This window comes from Meleagris gallopavo, chromosome 6 (assembly GCF_905368555.1).
Source record: "Meleagris gallopavo chromosome 6, MGAL_WU_HG_1.1, whole genome shotgun sequence".
Taxonomy (NCBI): domain Eukaryota; kingdom Metazoa; phylum Chordata; class Aves; order Galliformes; family Phasianidae; genus Meleagris; species Meleagris gallopavo.
Window position 1 is genome coordinate 12791686 of NC_139409.1, and position 17592 is coordinate 12809277.

At 38.3% G+C, this 17592-nt stretch overlaps 1 protein-coding gene across 1 annotated transcript in view; it reads right to left on the reverse strand.

The window, feature by feature from the left end:
* CCNY (cyclin Y) overlaps nt 1–17592 on the reverse strand; it is a 115281-nt gene that overhangs the window by 21488 nt on the left and 76201 nt on the right. Inside the window, exons 4-6 of the mRNA XM_085227070.1 lie at nt 7071–7171; nt 3815–3850; nt 17–74 (exon numbers count right to left, since the gene is read on the reverse strand). Coding sequence (XP_085083196.1) covers nt 17–74; nt 3815–3850; nt 7071–7171 — 195 coding nt within the window. The remainder of the gene's footprint in view (nt 1–16; nt 75–3814; nt 3851–7070; nt 7172–17592) is intronic.

Genomic DNA, 17592 nt, shown 5'->3' on the forward strand with positions numbered 1-17592 from the left:
AGAGCAATGAACTTACCGAAAGGGGATGAAGGTTTTCATCAAAAATATCTAAGAGCATTCTTCCGTCTGTATCCCTAAAAAGTATTAAAACCAAAGTAGTGTTATGATCAGAACACAAAAACACGCAGCTCTCACAGATGCAAGCGTATCATTAAAGCTCCAATACTACCTATGCTGTGAGGTACTTAGAAAAGCTGCAGAAATGTGACTTTGGACACACTCCATCAGAAAGCTCACATGTAATATGAAATCCATATTATAAAGTAACCAAGAATTTTCAACACCCAAAATATAAAAAGCCTTTGTACTCTCTATGGTAGGCTTTTTTCACAACTCAAGGATGTGCTACGATAAACTTCTAACTTAATGAAATCAACTCAGCTTCCTCTTCCTTTCTTGACTTCATCCTGTTGATCCTCACCAAATCTCTTCTTCTAATTAATTTCTCCTCCTACTTTATTGTCAAGGCCACAAATATTAGCAAATATGTGACACAATTTTTACACTTAGAGTTTCTTTAATTAACGTACTTCAATTTTGTTTCTTATGCTATTAATTATTTCTGAAAGCAGAAAGTATACTTAAAAAAAAATCAAAATAATACTTGTATTCACTGACTTAATTCACAATTTCTCTCAGATCTCTGCTGTTCAAGGTCAACATGAAAGTGGGTGCAACTTCACCTCTAGCATCCAGAAAGCAATTTAAAATTTCTGCTGTGTGTAACCTCAGCAGGAATGCTAACAATCTCAAAAGCGAGTGGTGTAACAGTGCCAGTTAGAACTAGACACTTTCTGGACAGATGCATGTGACTTTCTTAATACAATACCATCTTTATTTATTGCATCCTCTGGTCACAGAAGTCTTCAGAGAGCAATCCCTGAATATGTTTTCTGTCCTTATCACCACCACATAACTCACAGAGCACACAGCATGAGTTTTACAAACAAATTCATGTCTACAAAATGTACTCATTGGTGGATAGCAGACTTAAACTTCACCATCTGAACACTATTATCATTTCTGCTTTAAAGCCTGCTCACATTGAAAATCAGCACTGTTCCTTTAAAAAGGAGTAGTTAATTTTAAACCAGCAAGCAGACTGAGATAATTAGTACAAAATTCCTCATCAACAAGGATGTTAGGGCAGACTCTTTTACCCCTACAGGAAAGTGCAGGTCCCCTAATGCAGCAGCAGTCCCTCTGGAATCAGTGCTGTGCTGTAGTACGCTGTGGCCCTTCACAATAAGAAGACAGAAAGAAAAAAACATATTTTGTTTCTTTGTGTGTAGCTGCTGTATGTTAAGAAGGCACCCTGGATTGTCATAATAAAAATCTATCACACCAAAAAACGAATGGATAGGGTTTTGCACATTATTCACTAAAAGAAATTCATTTTACCTTTCAAAAAGGAATTATCTACTAACTGATCTAAACATTTTTTTACTGCCAGTTTGTTGGGTCCTATTTTGCTTATTTATTTATTTATTTAGCAAATTCTTCCAAAAGCAAGGTACGTGTAGCCCCCCACCAGTTGGAGGGCAGTGTGAAAAAAGCTGGAAAAAGTCAGTCAATGTAACAGTGATAGGAGACAATGGGAAAAGCAGGAATGCTAACTAGAATGTTACAATCAAAATTATACAAAAAACAAAATTGTGGGGAAGATATGACACACACGTATAGTTTCTCTGAAAATTTGCATCTGAGTTTGGTGACAGTTTAGAATACTCAAAAAAAAATTGCTTTATGCTTAACATAGAGGAGAAACAGATAATTGTTATCTGAAAATAATTTGTCTCTGGCAAAGCAGGTGCTCAATTTGTTTTCTGTCACAATGAACTTTAAGCCTATCCAAGGGCTGCAGTGGTTTCATGCTCCCCAGACAAAACAAACTCAAATCTATCACATACGTCAACAACTTCCTTTGGCCTATAATGGCAGGAAACAGAAAATATGTTTTGCTATTGCTGTTTCAGCAGCATACACAAACGAATGCTGTTATCATCTTGTTATCACCTTGTTCGCTCCATCCTAAATGAGAGATGACAGAACAGCTGTTTTACAATCTTCATTTCAGTCATTAATTGATGTACGAGCACCTGCTGCAGTGTCACTGTGTCAGTGCTTACAAAATACCCCATCATTGCACCTAGGACCTTCAGGTGAGAAGCAGCCACCAGTTCTCGCTGAATAAATTTCCCTTCCATCCCCAAAAGTGAAAAGACAAACAGCAAGTTTTCAAAGAAAATAACAATCAGAACGTATCTGTTTTCATGTCACGAACATAGGATCCTTTCTGTTATTCATGTCTGCCCTCTGTCTAACTGTTGCAGGTCAAACTTGCATCAGGTTCTTTGATAAGCCTATGAATGTGCATATTTTACTGTAGTCAGAAATCAGAAGGAAGTGGGCCTGGCTTCCTTTGGCTCTGGATTTCCTCTTGAGTGACAGTGAGCTCTTGCTGAAGTTTCTCACCCACACGCAGTCTCTAACGTGCCCCCTTTCTGCTGAGCTTTTTACTCAGTTGGCGCAGCATTTAACAGAGCACTTTCAATATTGTTCCCCAAAACTTTAGAACCTGATTAACTCTGGGATCTCTGTTAGTCAGTCAAGCGTAGACAAAACTGATTAGCTGGCTGAACTAACCCAGAGATGTTGGAATGAAAGGGAAAGAGGGAAGCGCAGATGGATGAACAAGTAAACCAAGCATGATCATTAATGCTTCATTTCCTAGGAAATTAGATTAAAAGGAAAAAATATTTCACTTCAACTTTTGCTTTACAGTTTGCCATGTTTCAGTCCAAGACCCACTGAGATCTTGGAAAGTCTTCTAAGAGCTTTCAACAGGGATCAAGCCCTAAACCTTTCTGCCTTTGTGCAATTCTAAAGGTTTCTTGAGACACCAGCTTTGTTTCAAGAAGTGCAGTGTGCTCCAGTGACCTGAAACACAGTCCCAAGTGACGCACCAGCTTAACTTTAAAATTAGAAGTAATTCCTTTTGCTCTAGTTGAACTTCTCACAGCCCTGATAAAAAAACTTGTAAATCAGTTTGTTGAGACCTAAGCCAAGTTCTCTGAGAAGACATGCTGCAAAGCCATGAACACAGAAGTCACTGGAAGTATTCATACAAATCTCTTAAAAAAAAAAATAATCAGAGAATATTACGATACAGTGACTTATTATATCATGACAACATGGAATTTAGGAAACAAAACTGCAGTTCAATAACCACAGTGTTAATTCATGTACCAATTTACCTTTTTGGAGAACCTGTTTTCTATTCAGTTTTAATAGTCAACTTGACTGAGCAGAGATCTGAAACATGCTACACTGGAAGAGATAAGTCCGGACCTGCTCTATTTCTGCAGCATCCTGAGTTATATTTATTGACATTGTCACACTTACTGTATAATGAGTGGCTTGTATTTCAAAATTTATTAACTGATTGAAGTCTTACACAGTTAATTTTACAAAGGCATAGCCCAAAAAAATAAACCTGAAAGACATTATTAAGATTTCCTCTACATATAATTGCAACATATATGAACAAAGAAATGGTTGGGACATATAATACTAAATACTGAACCATCAGAGGTTTTGAATGCTAACTGGACTTGCAGATTTTAATGATACCTAGTCTTCTAACTTTTATTCCTTTAAGCAAAATTGGAGAATATGTTTCTCTTCTCTAACATGGGAGATAACAGAAAAACTCCCCTAAAACATTTCCAAAAAAAAAAAACAAAGCACAGATTTTTCAGGTTTCAGAAGTCCATTTCTTATGATTAGAGATCTTCAGCACAAGTACACATACCTGTTTTTGATGTGGTAATAAATTGCAAGAGCTACACTGTAAAGAAAAATATAGAGTTAATATTTTGTATATTATTTGTGATGTAACAAGCAAAATAAAAACCTAGCAGAATGTATGACAAAAAGATCAATGCCTTATTTCTTCTGTCTGTTATTAGATGCCAGAAAAAAAGTAGTAAATAGATTTAGAATATTTGTCCAGCACATTCAAAGTGCTTCCTTTTCACTATTAGTGAAGTACCTTACAAAATACTCAGACTCCATATACCAAGTCACGCGCAACCTCAATTTAAAGCACACCTCCACTAAAGTCAATGGCAAAAGATTATTGATTTCCAGGGTTGAAGGAAGAGCAACACAGCATTGGGCACTCACTCTTATTGTTTGATAAGGATGGGGCTTTGAGCAACCTGGTCCAGTGAGAGGTGTCCTTGCCAATAGAAGGGAGGTTGGAACTAGATGATCTTAAAAAGATCCCTTCCAAACCAAACCATTTGATGATTCTATGATAATGTCGAAAGTCTACCTTGAAACACGTTGATTACCATTGGTTTATGTTTGGCTTTATGTTCTATTGACTTTATGTTTAAATGCACGAAGTTCTGGCTCCTTCTATGTAGTTACTCACATGGGAAACTGAAATACTGAGCTCCTATGCCTTTAATGGCATCAAGTTACTCATTTCAACTTGTGAACGATGACTCCCTGAATAACTTATTGCATTATGCATTTCCCATACTCTCAATCACATACCTAAATACCTCTGCATACATTCTGCACAAAAACAGAAAGTATCCTTATACTGACAGAAAGTTAAGTTTTTATTTATATATACACCTGATTGCATTCACATTGAGACTGAAGAAAACTAAGACTTGGCTTCTCATAGTTACTGTCCATTTTCCAACTTGTACCTTGAGCTTTATTGGAGGGTATCTGTTTTACTAAGGATACAGCTTTAAAGAAAGTTAGAGCACAAAGAGCAGCCTCCCTAATTACTCCAACAAAGCAAAATCCAGCAGAAACTAACGTTCACTGATTCTATATGTGGATGATTTGTTTTGTCAAATTCATTGTAAGTTGCTTATGTCTTACACTGATGCAAAATTGCCCTCTTTCCTATTGAAAGCCTCTTAAAAGAATAACTGATTTTTTTACATACATATATTTGAGAAATCAAAAATTACTGTGTACTCAAGGACACTCAAAAGACACAATCCTCACTGAACACAAAAATCAGATTTATGAATGAATTTAATTTGACTGAAAACTATTTAGTCCTGAAATCTAATTTTACATGATGCCTCCAGGGACAAATTTGCAGCTCCAGTTCATTTTATGAAAGTGGATGCACTAACATAACATGCAGAGCTCTGCTTGCTGTCCATTTTGTTGCTTTTGTAACAAAACGCCAAATTCAGTTTAGGAAAATATTTACTCTTCAGAAATCTATACCAGAATCTGAAGGTCTCTTAGAGCTGTAATAGATTAACTCAAACCCAAGTTTTATTTTGCTTTCCATGCACTGGTTCAGCTAGCATTCAGGGTGTGTTACCTAGCAGCTGACATAGCTTTCCATCACCATATTCTGCTAGTCCACTCATTATGAAGACCTCCAGGTAACAAACTAATATTTTAAACCCATATGACCCCAAACAAAGCCAACCAAAATGTATCCCTACAGATCTACTCATGTGCATAGTCACTCATTAGCAGTGATGTCCAGGAGGGGTGCAGGAAATCAAGTTGTACTACAAAAACCGTAATCCTGCAATCTCCCCACCTTTAACTCTGCCACTCACGTGGGGAGATGAGGAAGAAAGAAACTCCTCCTCCAGAGGGCTCAAATGCCAGAGTCCAGTTCCTCACCCCACACGACCCTTTCTTCAAACCTTCTGACCCCGTGCAGCTTCCAGCCTCCCCATGCCGGCAGCCAGGCCTCCCTCCCTCCCTGCCCGGTCCCGCACAGCTCTGCCCTGAGATGCCACCACTTTGCCCCCAGCTCAGCACACACAGCCTGGTTTTCTGCCTGCCTTTTCACAGCCCTGCTGTTGGTACTGCATCTTGGCTGCTGCAACTCCCTGGACCCTCCTCTTCCTACTAACAGTCTGAGCTCGCCTGCTGAAAGAGGCTTGAAGCCACATCTCCCTTCACTCCCCTGAAAGGCTGCACTTACAGCAATCCCTGTGCAAAGGGCTTTAGAGCAAAGAATTGTGAAATTCAAGAGGCGAGAAAGGGAATATCAAAGCCCCCAGAAAGACTTTTCACAATTATTTTTAAATTACTAACTATAGAAAAAACATGAGGAAATGCAAAACTATTTTAGACAAATATCTGAATAAAGTATGAGGCAGACTGCAAATCTCTTCTTCACTTCCCTCATTTTTCTTTTTAAGACCACATTTTAGTGTTCACCAGCAGCACAAGCTCCTTTGGATGTGATAGGCTAAATATATCTCTCTCACATGAATAACTTCATAGCATAGATTTTGACTTCATTAACTTTTGCATTTGAGTACATTAAGTTCTCAAGTACATTGAGAGTATATCTGCAACCACAATAAACAGCAAAAAATGCCCGAATATCTGTTCTCATATTTTTACCCTTACTGTACAATACGTAAAGATTGAAACACTATTAACGCCATTTTTCTCTAAACAAACAAGTGCATTGTCAAAACCTGAAATGAACATCTGCAATGTCCCCCAAGGCTAAATGTATGTGGACACCACAAACTAAGCTCCTCACTGCTGTGCACTCAAGTGCCAGTGTCTCAGTACTGAATAAGGAAATAAATCAGTTCATTTCAAATAGAAAACTGGAAGGAAAACTTAGAAAATTAGCATTTTCTCAGAACTGAATAAAGCCCTTCAGTCTCAGAAGTTTATTCAGATTTTCAGAATGACATGAAATCAGGAACAAGTTTTCTTCCGAGAACTTATCCAAAGCAAGTACTCAATTGAATGCTGAAGCACAAGGATTTTAGGTGCTAGAATTCAAGAACCTTAATTGTTGCTTTCTTGTGAGATATGCAGTACTAAGAATTTGATTTTGCATGAAACTAAAATCAGAGCAGTATCCTTTACTCATCCTATTCACTGCCTCTAAAGCAGGATGTGACTAAACAAACTTACTGCTTCAAACACTCAACTCTATGAAACTTGCCTAGTAATGGTTAAGAAATGCGTATACATATCCAGTATACAATGAAGATTAGGTAAATATACACACACAGACACGTATATATCAAACCCACCATTTGATGGTATACTTGAGGTTTGGTTGACTGACTGTGCTGTCATCCAGGAAAATAGTGGAGCAGGAACTGTACTTTCTTCTCAGCTGTCCAGGAGGATGCTATGAAAAACACACAACAGAACAATAGCAATTACGTAATACCAAAGCATTTCTCTGAGGAGAAGTAAGAATTTTGAGAAAATAAACGTCTTCTGTCTCTCACAATGACACATATAGTAACATGATAATGTTTTGAGGCAGTTTAGAAAGTTCAAAAATAATTACCACTGCCGAAATCACAACAATTCCTGCCTGACTTTTGCCTAATGCTTTCTCCAAGCCTCAATCTCTCCTCCTTCCCTTTTTCCCTCCTCCCCAAAACACCACAAAAATCTTTGTGCAGAATTACTCAAATCAAATACAGAGCTTTATAAAGAAAATACAAACAAGCCCTATGTTCCTGTATTTATTACAAAAGAACAAGTAGAAAAGTGAAGAAGATATCACATAAGAGATGAAGACTAGTTTAGAAACAGATGCAAAACAATGCTTAGAAAAAAGAGAATTTAAAACAAAACAACAAAAGAAAAACAGAATGAGAGGATAAAGAAGTCTTTGCAGTGGAAGTATTAAAAACCAAAAAAATTTACAGATAAGACTCATAAAATAGATTGTTATAGATAGGATGAAAAACCATAAAAATACGTATGAGAAAACCATATTAAAAAAAAAAAAAAAAAAGGACAGAATTTCCTAATTTTTTGAAGAAGATTAAGAGATTTCAATTATACTTCCACACTACTGTCAAAGTACACTGGAAAACAATCACAAAGGGCATTTGATGACACTTTTATTTCAGAAGACTTCTTATTGACAGATCTCCTTGAGCTGTTTAGAGCAGACAGCACTCCAGCAGTCTAAAGAGAACCACTTCATCATATCAGCTAATAGCTCTCAGAGTCATTAATGCCATTTGGTTTTATCCTTACTCATTCTACTTAAACTAGTAACTAACTTGATCAAGAGGAGCCCCTGTCATGGTAGTGAGGGCAAGAGAAATTAAGCACTCTTCTCAGAGCATGGTAGACTTAAAATTCAGCTAGCACACCCACACAAAAATTTTAATTTGTCTTACAATTAATGCTGTTTCCACCGTTTCAGTTGAGACCCGAGTATCAATATCTCCAGCGGAATGCAGAGATTTACCAGCTCAGAGTAACTCAGTACCAAGGCTATGGTGCCATTTCAGTACATCTTCCCTTGCCTAATTCCAAAACAGGTATTATTAAAAACACCAGCACTCACTTGTGCATTCATTAGATTCAGAACAGACAGAACAGACTCTTCATAAGCCCATATGCGTCTGAGTCATCTTTTTTCCATTTTTCCCAACTATGAGAAAAAGAACATTCAGAGTATTCTGGCAGTTGAAAAAAATCATTTTCTGAAGCTCTTACAATTGTGGCAATGTTATGTTCAAATGATTTCAAAGCTCACCATCAAGGTGAATTTCACTGTGAAGGTGCCCAGTCTGACCAGGACATTTGTAGGCTGAACTACCTTTCTTGCAAATAAAAGTTTAATGAAAAAAATGGAAGAGATTTTACTCCCTCAAAAATTCTCCATGAGTTTGGAAAGGTACTTTGTAATACTTTGGAAGCTCACAATCCATCTGCCTTCCAAGGTTTGTGTGCTCAGCAACGCCAACAGAAATAGAAAGTTTAGAAGTGCTGGATGTGTTAATGCCAACAAATGTATTATCTGGCATTGATATATAAGGGGAAAATTATTAGAGTTCTGGTGATTTATAGCTTTTATTCTACCCCAGTTTTGTTCACATTTCTGGATTAGAATGCTCAGCACCTTCCAAAGAGATGATAAAAACTTAAAAAAAAATAAAGAAACACTGAAAATGTGACTGTTTCATTGGTTGGGGAAAAAAAAAAAAAGTTATGGACATAGCATCATTAAAAACAAACAAACAAAAAAACAGCTTCTACATTTTAAGTGTAAATGTTTTTTCACAGAAGTAGCTACAATTTATGATAAGTAGCCTTAATCCATCCAAAACAGCATGAGAAAATCAGAAAAGAACTCCATAGCAACATCATTATCAGATTTAAATTTTCTTACACAAACAGAGCTTCAACATTTGAGGCATGCCAGTGATTAGAGGTATATACCTTATTTCTGAAGCTACCACACCACAAACCTCCCCTCAGTTCTCAGCCCACATCACGCTTTGTTGGGCTTAGAACTTATCATATGTCAGAAAAGTCTGTGGTGTCTCATGCCTCACTTCCCAGTTGTAACCACTTGGCACTAAGGAGCACTTCTCCCAGTCTGAAAAATAATTCCAAGTGTAACCCTGCTGTCATGGGTACACATAGACATTTTTGCCATGTAAATAACTAGCCCATCGATAAAGCAATGTTCCCATCTACTCTGATGAACCAGATGCAACCATATAGTAAGCCAGATAACAGATGTCATGCCTTTTCCAAATTAATGGAATGTGTATTCAGAGTTTCATATTCTAGCTTGACTAAATTGGAAGAAATCTGAAGTCACAAAGATCAGCCAAATAGTCTTTTCTGAACCTCCATAAAATGCTGCAAGCGAACCTTCTCCATTCTTGAAAAGAATTAGCTCAGTATCAGACCATTCTACACAGAAACCACAGTTCAGTTCAATGGAGTAAGTCCACCCAAAATTGAACCGGAGCCTAACATTTCAAATCCATCAAGGTTGACTACAAAAATCTTCCATTTATACAAGGCTGTGACAGATAGAAATCAGAAGAACTGAGACAGAATATAAAGCCTTTCAAAAAATAAGCCAAATTCTGCATTAGTTGGTTGCTCCTCAGCTTCTGTCCCATCATTAAGGTTGACAAGTGAGAAAGAAAGGGTTGATACAGTTCCTGTGATAAACCTTCATATGGAACCATGACAGTGAGTACAGAACATACGTGTAGCCTTGAAAATGTCTGCTAATACAAATAATTACAAAAGCATCTCACTGATAGGGAGTGGTGCTATAACTTGCACTAGTAATATTTTGCCCTCAGGCTGTAATTCAGAAGATACAATGCTTTTTAACTGCAGCGGGTCTTCTGACTCCATCTGGCACAGGACAAAACAAGGATAGCACGGTAGGCAAAAACTGCTTGGAAAGCTGAACTCTGGTTACCCAAAGTTGGGGGACGAGTGGCTGGATGATTGTGAAGAGGAAAGGGACCTGGGGGTGTTGGTTGATGCTTAGCTGAAGATGAGTCGACAGTGTGCCCAGGTGGCCAAGAGATCCAACGGCATCCTGGCCTGCATTAGAAATAGTGTGGCCAGCAGGAGCAGCAGCATCCCCCTCTACTCAGCATTGGTGAGGCCACACCTCGAGTATTGTCTTCAGTTTTGGGCTCCTCACTACAGGAAAGACACTGAGGCCCTGGAGCGTGTCCAGACAAGGGCAATGAAACTGGTGAGGGGTCTGAAGCACAAGTCTTATGAGGAGCAGCTGAGGGAGCTGGGATTGTTTAGTCTGAAGAAGAGGAGGCTCATAGACCTCATTGCACTCTACAACTTCCTGAAGGGAGTGAAGAGAGGTTTGGCCTCTTCTCCCAGGCAACGAACAGGACCCGGGGAAATGGCTGCAAGTTGTACCAGAGGAGGTTTAGGTTAAACATGAGGAAAAACTTTTTATTTCAGAAAGTGCTCAGGCTCTGGAATGGCTGCCCAGGAAAGTGATGGAGTCACCGTCCCTGGCAGTGCTCAAGAGGCATCTGGATGAAGAGCTGCAAGATACGGTTTAGTAGCTTGTGGTAGCCGTGGTAGTGAGAAGACTGCTGGACTAGATGATCTTGCAGGTCATTTCCAACCTTACGATTCTATGAAAGATCACTTCCAAATTGGAAGGCTGAAGTAAGGATAAATCCACAGAAGTCTTGCCTACTCGGTATTAAATAGTGAATCACTCTTTATTGAATTTACAGATGATAACTTGAAGAACAAAATATGTATTAGAAAGCAATGTTATAATCCAGAACAATCCTGACAAACCTGGGAAGCAGTTTGCACAAAAATACAGCCCTGAGATCTATTAAGAACAGATGCAAGGCTATACACTTTAGAGAAGAACCATCTGTCTAAATATAATATGGCAAAAAACTGTTGAGGCTTTCATCAAAAAGGATGTGCAGACCACATGACAATAAATATACTCTTGCAAAGAAAAAGGAAAGTATCATGTGGGACTTATAAATAGAGCTACCATACGTACAAGAGGATGGAGCACCCCTCCATTCTATTCAGATGGAATATTATGTCCAGTTTTGACTACCATATTTCAAGAAAGATGAATTGATTTGATCATGAACGATGAATCTATCATGAAAGAACAGCAATACCAAACAGAGGTTTGAACTATTAGATTTAGAAGGAATAACTGTACAAGTTTTCTTAAAGAACAAAGCAACAACACTTTTTCTACATCATCTTGAAGGGAGTTAGAAAGAACATTTTTCTCCAAGACCATTGATAAAGGCATGAGAAAGAACAACCTTATATTGAAGTAAGAAAAAATAAGAATGAACCTGTAATGTTGAGAGGAGGTAATGCCAAAAAAGAATAATCTTTTCTAATGGCAGGAATAGCAGAGTTCTAGTTTGAGTGACTTGAGCAACAACAGAATCTTTACAACTGTCAGCGATTGAGAAGAGGTAAAAAAAAAAAAATACGGTTGGAACAACTTAAATGCAGGACCCTACCCTAAGACATGAATTGAGCCTGAATAGCCTCCTGAGACAAATTCTGGACAGATCTTCTAACATTTTTTTTTTTTTTTATCTTTTTTGAGGGAAAGGATTCATAGGTCTTTACTCCAGAAGCAGTTGTTGTTTTGTCCTTTCTATCAAAGAAGTTCATTAAAAATAATGACATAAAGATCACAGCAACAACATAATACTTATTATATTGTGAAATTCCTTCCTTTACAGGGAAAGATGTATAGTGGAAAAAAATGTTTTCTAACTTGCTAAGCTTTTGCATGTGCAACAGAACAAGCTCTAAGAGATCAAGATCCAGCACTTCCACTATTAACAGGTATCTAGCTCTTAAAAACAGCAGCTTGGCATTCATGCACAGCTAGTACTAAGGAAACATCACTTCTAAATGTTTTTCTCAGACTCATTCTGAAACCTTCCAACTTTTCAAATCATAGTTTTGTTTGTATTTAAGATGTTTGAACAGTACGATTTACTTAAATCTTACATAAAATGCATCTTATCAGTAATAGAGTGGCTTAGTTTGCCTGATGTTTGACTTCACGAAAAGGCAAGAAATGAAGTCACAACCGTACAAGCTGTGCCAGAATGTTCCTACATACTTGCCATGACAGAAATCACAAGGAATTCCTAACTAATTCACGCTGAATATAAACGAAAGGATGACTACTTCTCAGGATTCATTTTAAGATCATTCTGAAATTAAATCTAAATTTGCAGAGGAAAGGAAAGCACTAATATATATTTTTTTAATATGATCATTTCAGAGTGCTCTTGGGTAGAAATATCTAACAGAGAGGTGCACGTCGACCAAAACCCTTACACAGAATTGTCCAGAACTGGTATAAGCAAATTCTGTTCTGAATGCTCTTTAGCAAGAGTAGTATGGCACTCTGCCCTGACGCTCAGCAGCATTTGTCACTTGGGCACAACACTCTTCTAATGAAGCTTTTGCTTTTACTCCAGAGCTGCCTTGAGCCAGTCAGCTTCCAGTTCAGCAGAGTAACTTCAGTCTTTTTAAGTACACTTTTCCACTTGTCCATCAAAAGATAACTTGCAGCTTGTGCCTTAGTTGATATTGGTATTGTCTCTTGTTCTATCAAACCAGGTGCCTTTGTTTAGATGTTTTAGAAGGTGCTGTGAAAACCTATCACTCCCATGGAAAATTTGAGGCCATTCTGCACCCATGTGCAGTGACATAACCAGCAGCTCTAAAGCAGCAGAGATTGGCCAAAATCTAACTCAGCAGAAGTGGCATATAGAGGTATACACAAGACAGATTACACCAGCAAGCAAGAAACTGCTTCTGACTTGGAAAAGGGAGGTTTTGAACTCAGGGATCTTCTATTGCCTCAGGATATGATTCAGTAATGACAAAATCTTTCAGAGAAGCAACACAATTTTACAGGTCAACAAAGTGCCTCCAAAATCAATCTAGCCATGCACTGCTCTGCAAAACTCTGCATTTACTTTTATCTTGCATATTTTTTTGCTACAGCACAACTATCTACATTTAGTGGCTAGAGCAGGGTATATTTACCTGAACAAAAGTCAAGCTCACTAATGTATGCTTACACTTCTCTGCCAACATCTACAATAAAAAATAGAATAAAATCCAGGCCAACCACTCTTACATAATATCTATTGTATCCAACCAGTCTATGGCAGGATTCAGTCTTGTTTTCAGTTGATTAGTCTCATCGACATTTTGATAATGTTTAAAACTGATGCCTTTGGCTACATCTCTATTTGTAGTTTTTTCGAACTCAAAGCTTGTCCTCATTCATGTCAAACACAGAAAGCTGCATTAGGTTCCAGTGAGCTCCAGGAGGGCTCACCAACCTCTGGTAACTTCTTCTGTAGTGCATGCAGATCTCACTAAAACATAGGTAAAGCACCTGAAGAGATTAAATATTTCCCTGAACGCTAAAAACAGCTCAAAGGCTTATATTTACATATTGCTGGTGTTGTGCAATTTGACCAGAGGGACTTTACCAGACTCCCAGTGAAGCAACTATTACATAGTCATCTTGTAAAAGAATTTTCCCCTGTGCTCTCACTCCACTCCCCCTACAAATATGTCACTTAATAGAACTTACTGCCTTGAGGCTGACAGGAGAAGTTAAAAACCTTCACCTTAGAGGACAGATAAGAAAACAGCTGAAAGATATTGGGGAAAAAAATAAAGCAAAAACATTTCAATTCAGCTGAGGATTCTAACTTATTGGAAGCCTGAAAAAGCATCCTGAACAGCGTTTGTCAGGAATGGCATTGGTACAGTGAACCTGTCAGATGGACCAGACAGCCTGTAAGGGTGCCTCTAGCCCTGTTGATCTGTGATCTTGCAATGGAGAGGAGCAAAGACTAGATTAAGCAATCTGTAGAAAAGTTGCAAGAGCACCTGAGAAGCCTCTAATCTACCTTCCAGTTTATCTTGTTCTTCCCTTTGAGTAAGGAATGTTAATTAAAATATCTTCAAGAATTTGGCCAGCAATAATAAATTTTTTCAATAGCCAGCCTCAGGCAGTCCACGTAATGAAAACTTCATCTCTTATTTTATGTTGTGCTTTGCATTTTTTTCATGGATTAAAGTACCTTTTGAGACTGCGTTGCCATTTCAATATGTATCATATTTACTTTCCTAATCACTAGCTGAAAGTATCTGATTACCAGTCGTACGCATGGTAGTCTCACAACAGGGAAGCAGAACAGCCTTTTGATCCACTCTGACAGGAAAATTTGGGGGCTACACAGGAGCAAATAAACACAGATAATTTCAAGCATGCAGAGAGATTCACAGAAAGTGCTCGTGCCATAGAACTCACACCACAGGGCCCCTCTGTTCTCCGCAAACCCCACCAGCAGGTCTGCCTGTGGGAAGATGCTTTCCCAGCTGGGAATCATGGAGGATCGCTCACAGGGACAGGTTTCTGCCGTGGCTGATACCCAGGAACTTCTCCTCAAGCTGCTGAAAAATTGTGGTCTATACACAGCTGTTCCCGTATTTTCACTGTGTGTCACTGTTCATAAACACCAATTAGATTATAAAAGCATATACTGTCAAGGAGAAGAAAGTTCTTTGGGAAAAAAAAAAAAAAAATCACTTTCATTTTGTCTGAATGGGAAGATTTCTAGCAAATCTTTACCTTTTCCTGCCCTGCTCCTTTCCCCTGCAGAATAAAACCAGGCAGTACAAAAAAAAACTTGCTTCTGCAAGTAACAATGAAGCATCCATCTTTCTCCACTCTGCCCCACTGAAAGTACAATGCGTATCTTCCTGTTTGTTTTCCTTGTCCAGGCACGGATACCGATGCAATCTCTTCTTACTAAGAAAGGAAACACCTCTGTCTCAGTCTGTATCTCCATCCCCCTCAGCAGCCTGACTAAGCAGATTGAAAAAAAAAAAAAAAAAAAAAAAGAGCCCACTGAAGAAGCATTAAAGGTATAACACAGTACAACAGCTGCCAGTTTAATGGGAAAGTAATATGCTGCAACTGCTCAGAAATTAAAATAGGCTGGAAAAAAGCAAGCACGTCAGATAGGCTGTTGGTGGGTACCTCCCTCACTTTCAGCCTCTATGAAGACGAGTGCTGCAGTTGTGCAAATGCTTCAGCATCATCCTAAAGCTGTCATCTCCCCAGGCTCTGGGGGAAAACAGAGAGATGACAGCTTCCCCATGGCACCTGTCAGCCCTGCGTTCACTCCTTCTCCACCCAAAAAGAACAGCTGCTAGCGTCTTCAATCACACCTACTGACAAGGTGAAGCTGAGGCTTGGAAACTGTGGCAAAGCACAGTAAATCTAAGCAGGAGCCCACTGTTCATTTGGGGATAAAAGGGAACTATCCATACAATGAAAATATGCTACAAACAAGTGCAAGCAAGAAAGGAAAATGGCTGGCTTGATCACAGTGAAAAAGTGCATTTTTAAATGGAAAAAAAAAAAAAAAAAGGAAAACAAGAGCAAAATTCACACTTCGAAGATTTCTTGAAGCTTCCAGAAGATTATTCCAGAAAATGTCAGTGTTGCATACAACCAAAGAGTCAATTTTAACTTACTTTTTATTTCTCCCAGGTAACATTTTGAAACTGTACTTGTGTAAGCTACCATTCTCACCTGCTACTATACAGACCGAGGCAGGCAGTTAAAAAAGAAAAAGCAAAATATTTATTGATACTTCTCTTGTTGCCTACATTGGTTGTTTGGGAGATATTCAACTTTTCCTGCAATGTAAGATACTGCACAACAGGATAAAAAAATTAAAATATTTTAAAAATATTCCTTGTTATATGATACAAAAAGAGAATAAATATATACAGACTTGAAAAGAAAAAGAAAATATGATATTATGGAAAAAAAAACACAAAAGAGAAGAGCATTAAGTTACGGTGAGGAGCTCATAGAAAGAAAACAACTCCAAAACGTTTCTCCTTCAGCTTGCTTCCTTAAGAGCAGAAGTGGGGACACTTCATCAAAAGAAACAGATGAGCAGCAACAGCTCCTGTTAGAAACACCCTTAACATACACAGAAAAAGGGTGAAAAAGAAATAGCCAACCAATAAAGCATATTGTAAATTCACTTGAAATGTAAACACCCCCCCATGATTTCTCATATATATTTGCTAAATCTAACTATTTCCTCAGATTTCTTCAACCAAGGTAGTGTAGGGAAACTAGAGTGGCTCCCGGCATCCTACAAACCCACCTGGGCTCCTGGTCACGTACAGAAGTCCACAGCAACCACTTAGAAAATGATCACTAGTTTGTACTCAGCTTTAGCAGATTAAATACTTTGGAGGTGCTGAATGAATACTTACAGGTGTGCTGTAGTCAACCATGTCTCACTTAAGTTGTTATCAACTTAAATATCACAGGCCACGCTTGAAAATAATGGCTTATCTTTGGATATTGCCTAGTAATGTCACTAGCTTGTAAGGACACAAACACCAAACTATAGGAAGGGCTTCAGCATCACAAGGCCGATGTTTTTTATCAGCTTTGTAATTCAGAGGAGGTACTTTGTAAGTACAGAGAAGTCAGATTTTAGTAGTGAACCTGATTGAGAGAAGTTTATATCACTGCAAGCTTAGCTAATGCTTTAAATAATACTTTAAAAATGAAAATAGGAAAAGGTGTATTTCCTAGGGCATCAAATGCATGAGCTGCTACATCCAGTCCCCCACCATGCAATTCCTTAGTGACATGATCATCCTTCCCCTTCCTGCAACTAACCCAGCACTGTTTAAAAACACTTTGTATCAATTTGCAACAGAACGCTCATAGCAGAATTTGAGAGTTACATCTGCTCAATTTGCCACAGAAATCCATCCTCAGTCTATCTAATGCAAAACACACCTTCTGCATGGCATGGAAAATTTCTGGGACACATGAGAATCTCAGCCACATGGTGAGGTGGCTTGTCACAGACACTCTGTCAATACCTTGACTTGCAGAGACAGTATTTTTGCATTCAAGACTCAAGCATTCAAGTTAGAGGCTAAAAAGCCTGCTGGAAATGACTGAACATACACTATTATGTCTATAGCGCGTTAACTCTACTATTTATAACAATACAATTATAATACGAACTACTCTCACATGCACTGTAAACAGTAGAAATGTTTTAGAGAGGGATAGGATTGGGAAGCACAGACAGTACCTGCTGATCTGGGGCAGCCAACTCTGCAGATTGTACAAACTTCATAGTAATTCATGACTTTCTCAAAATCTTGGGAAACTGTGAAAACCTCACCTTGCTTTTAAAG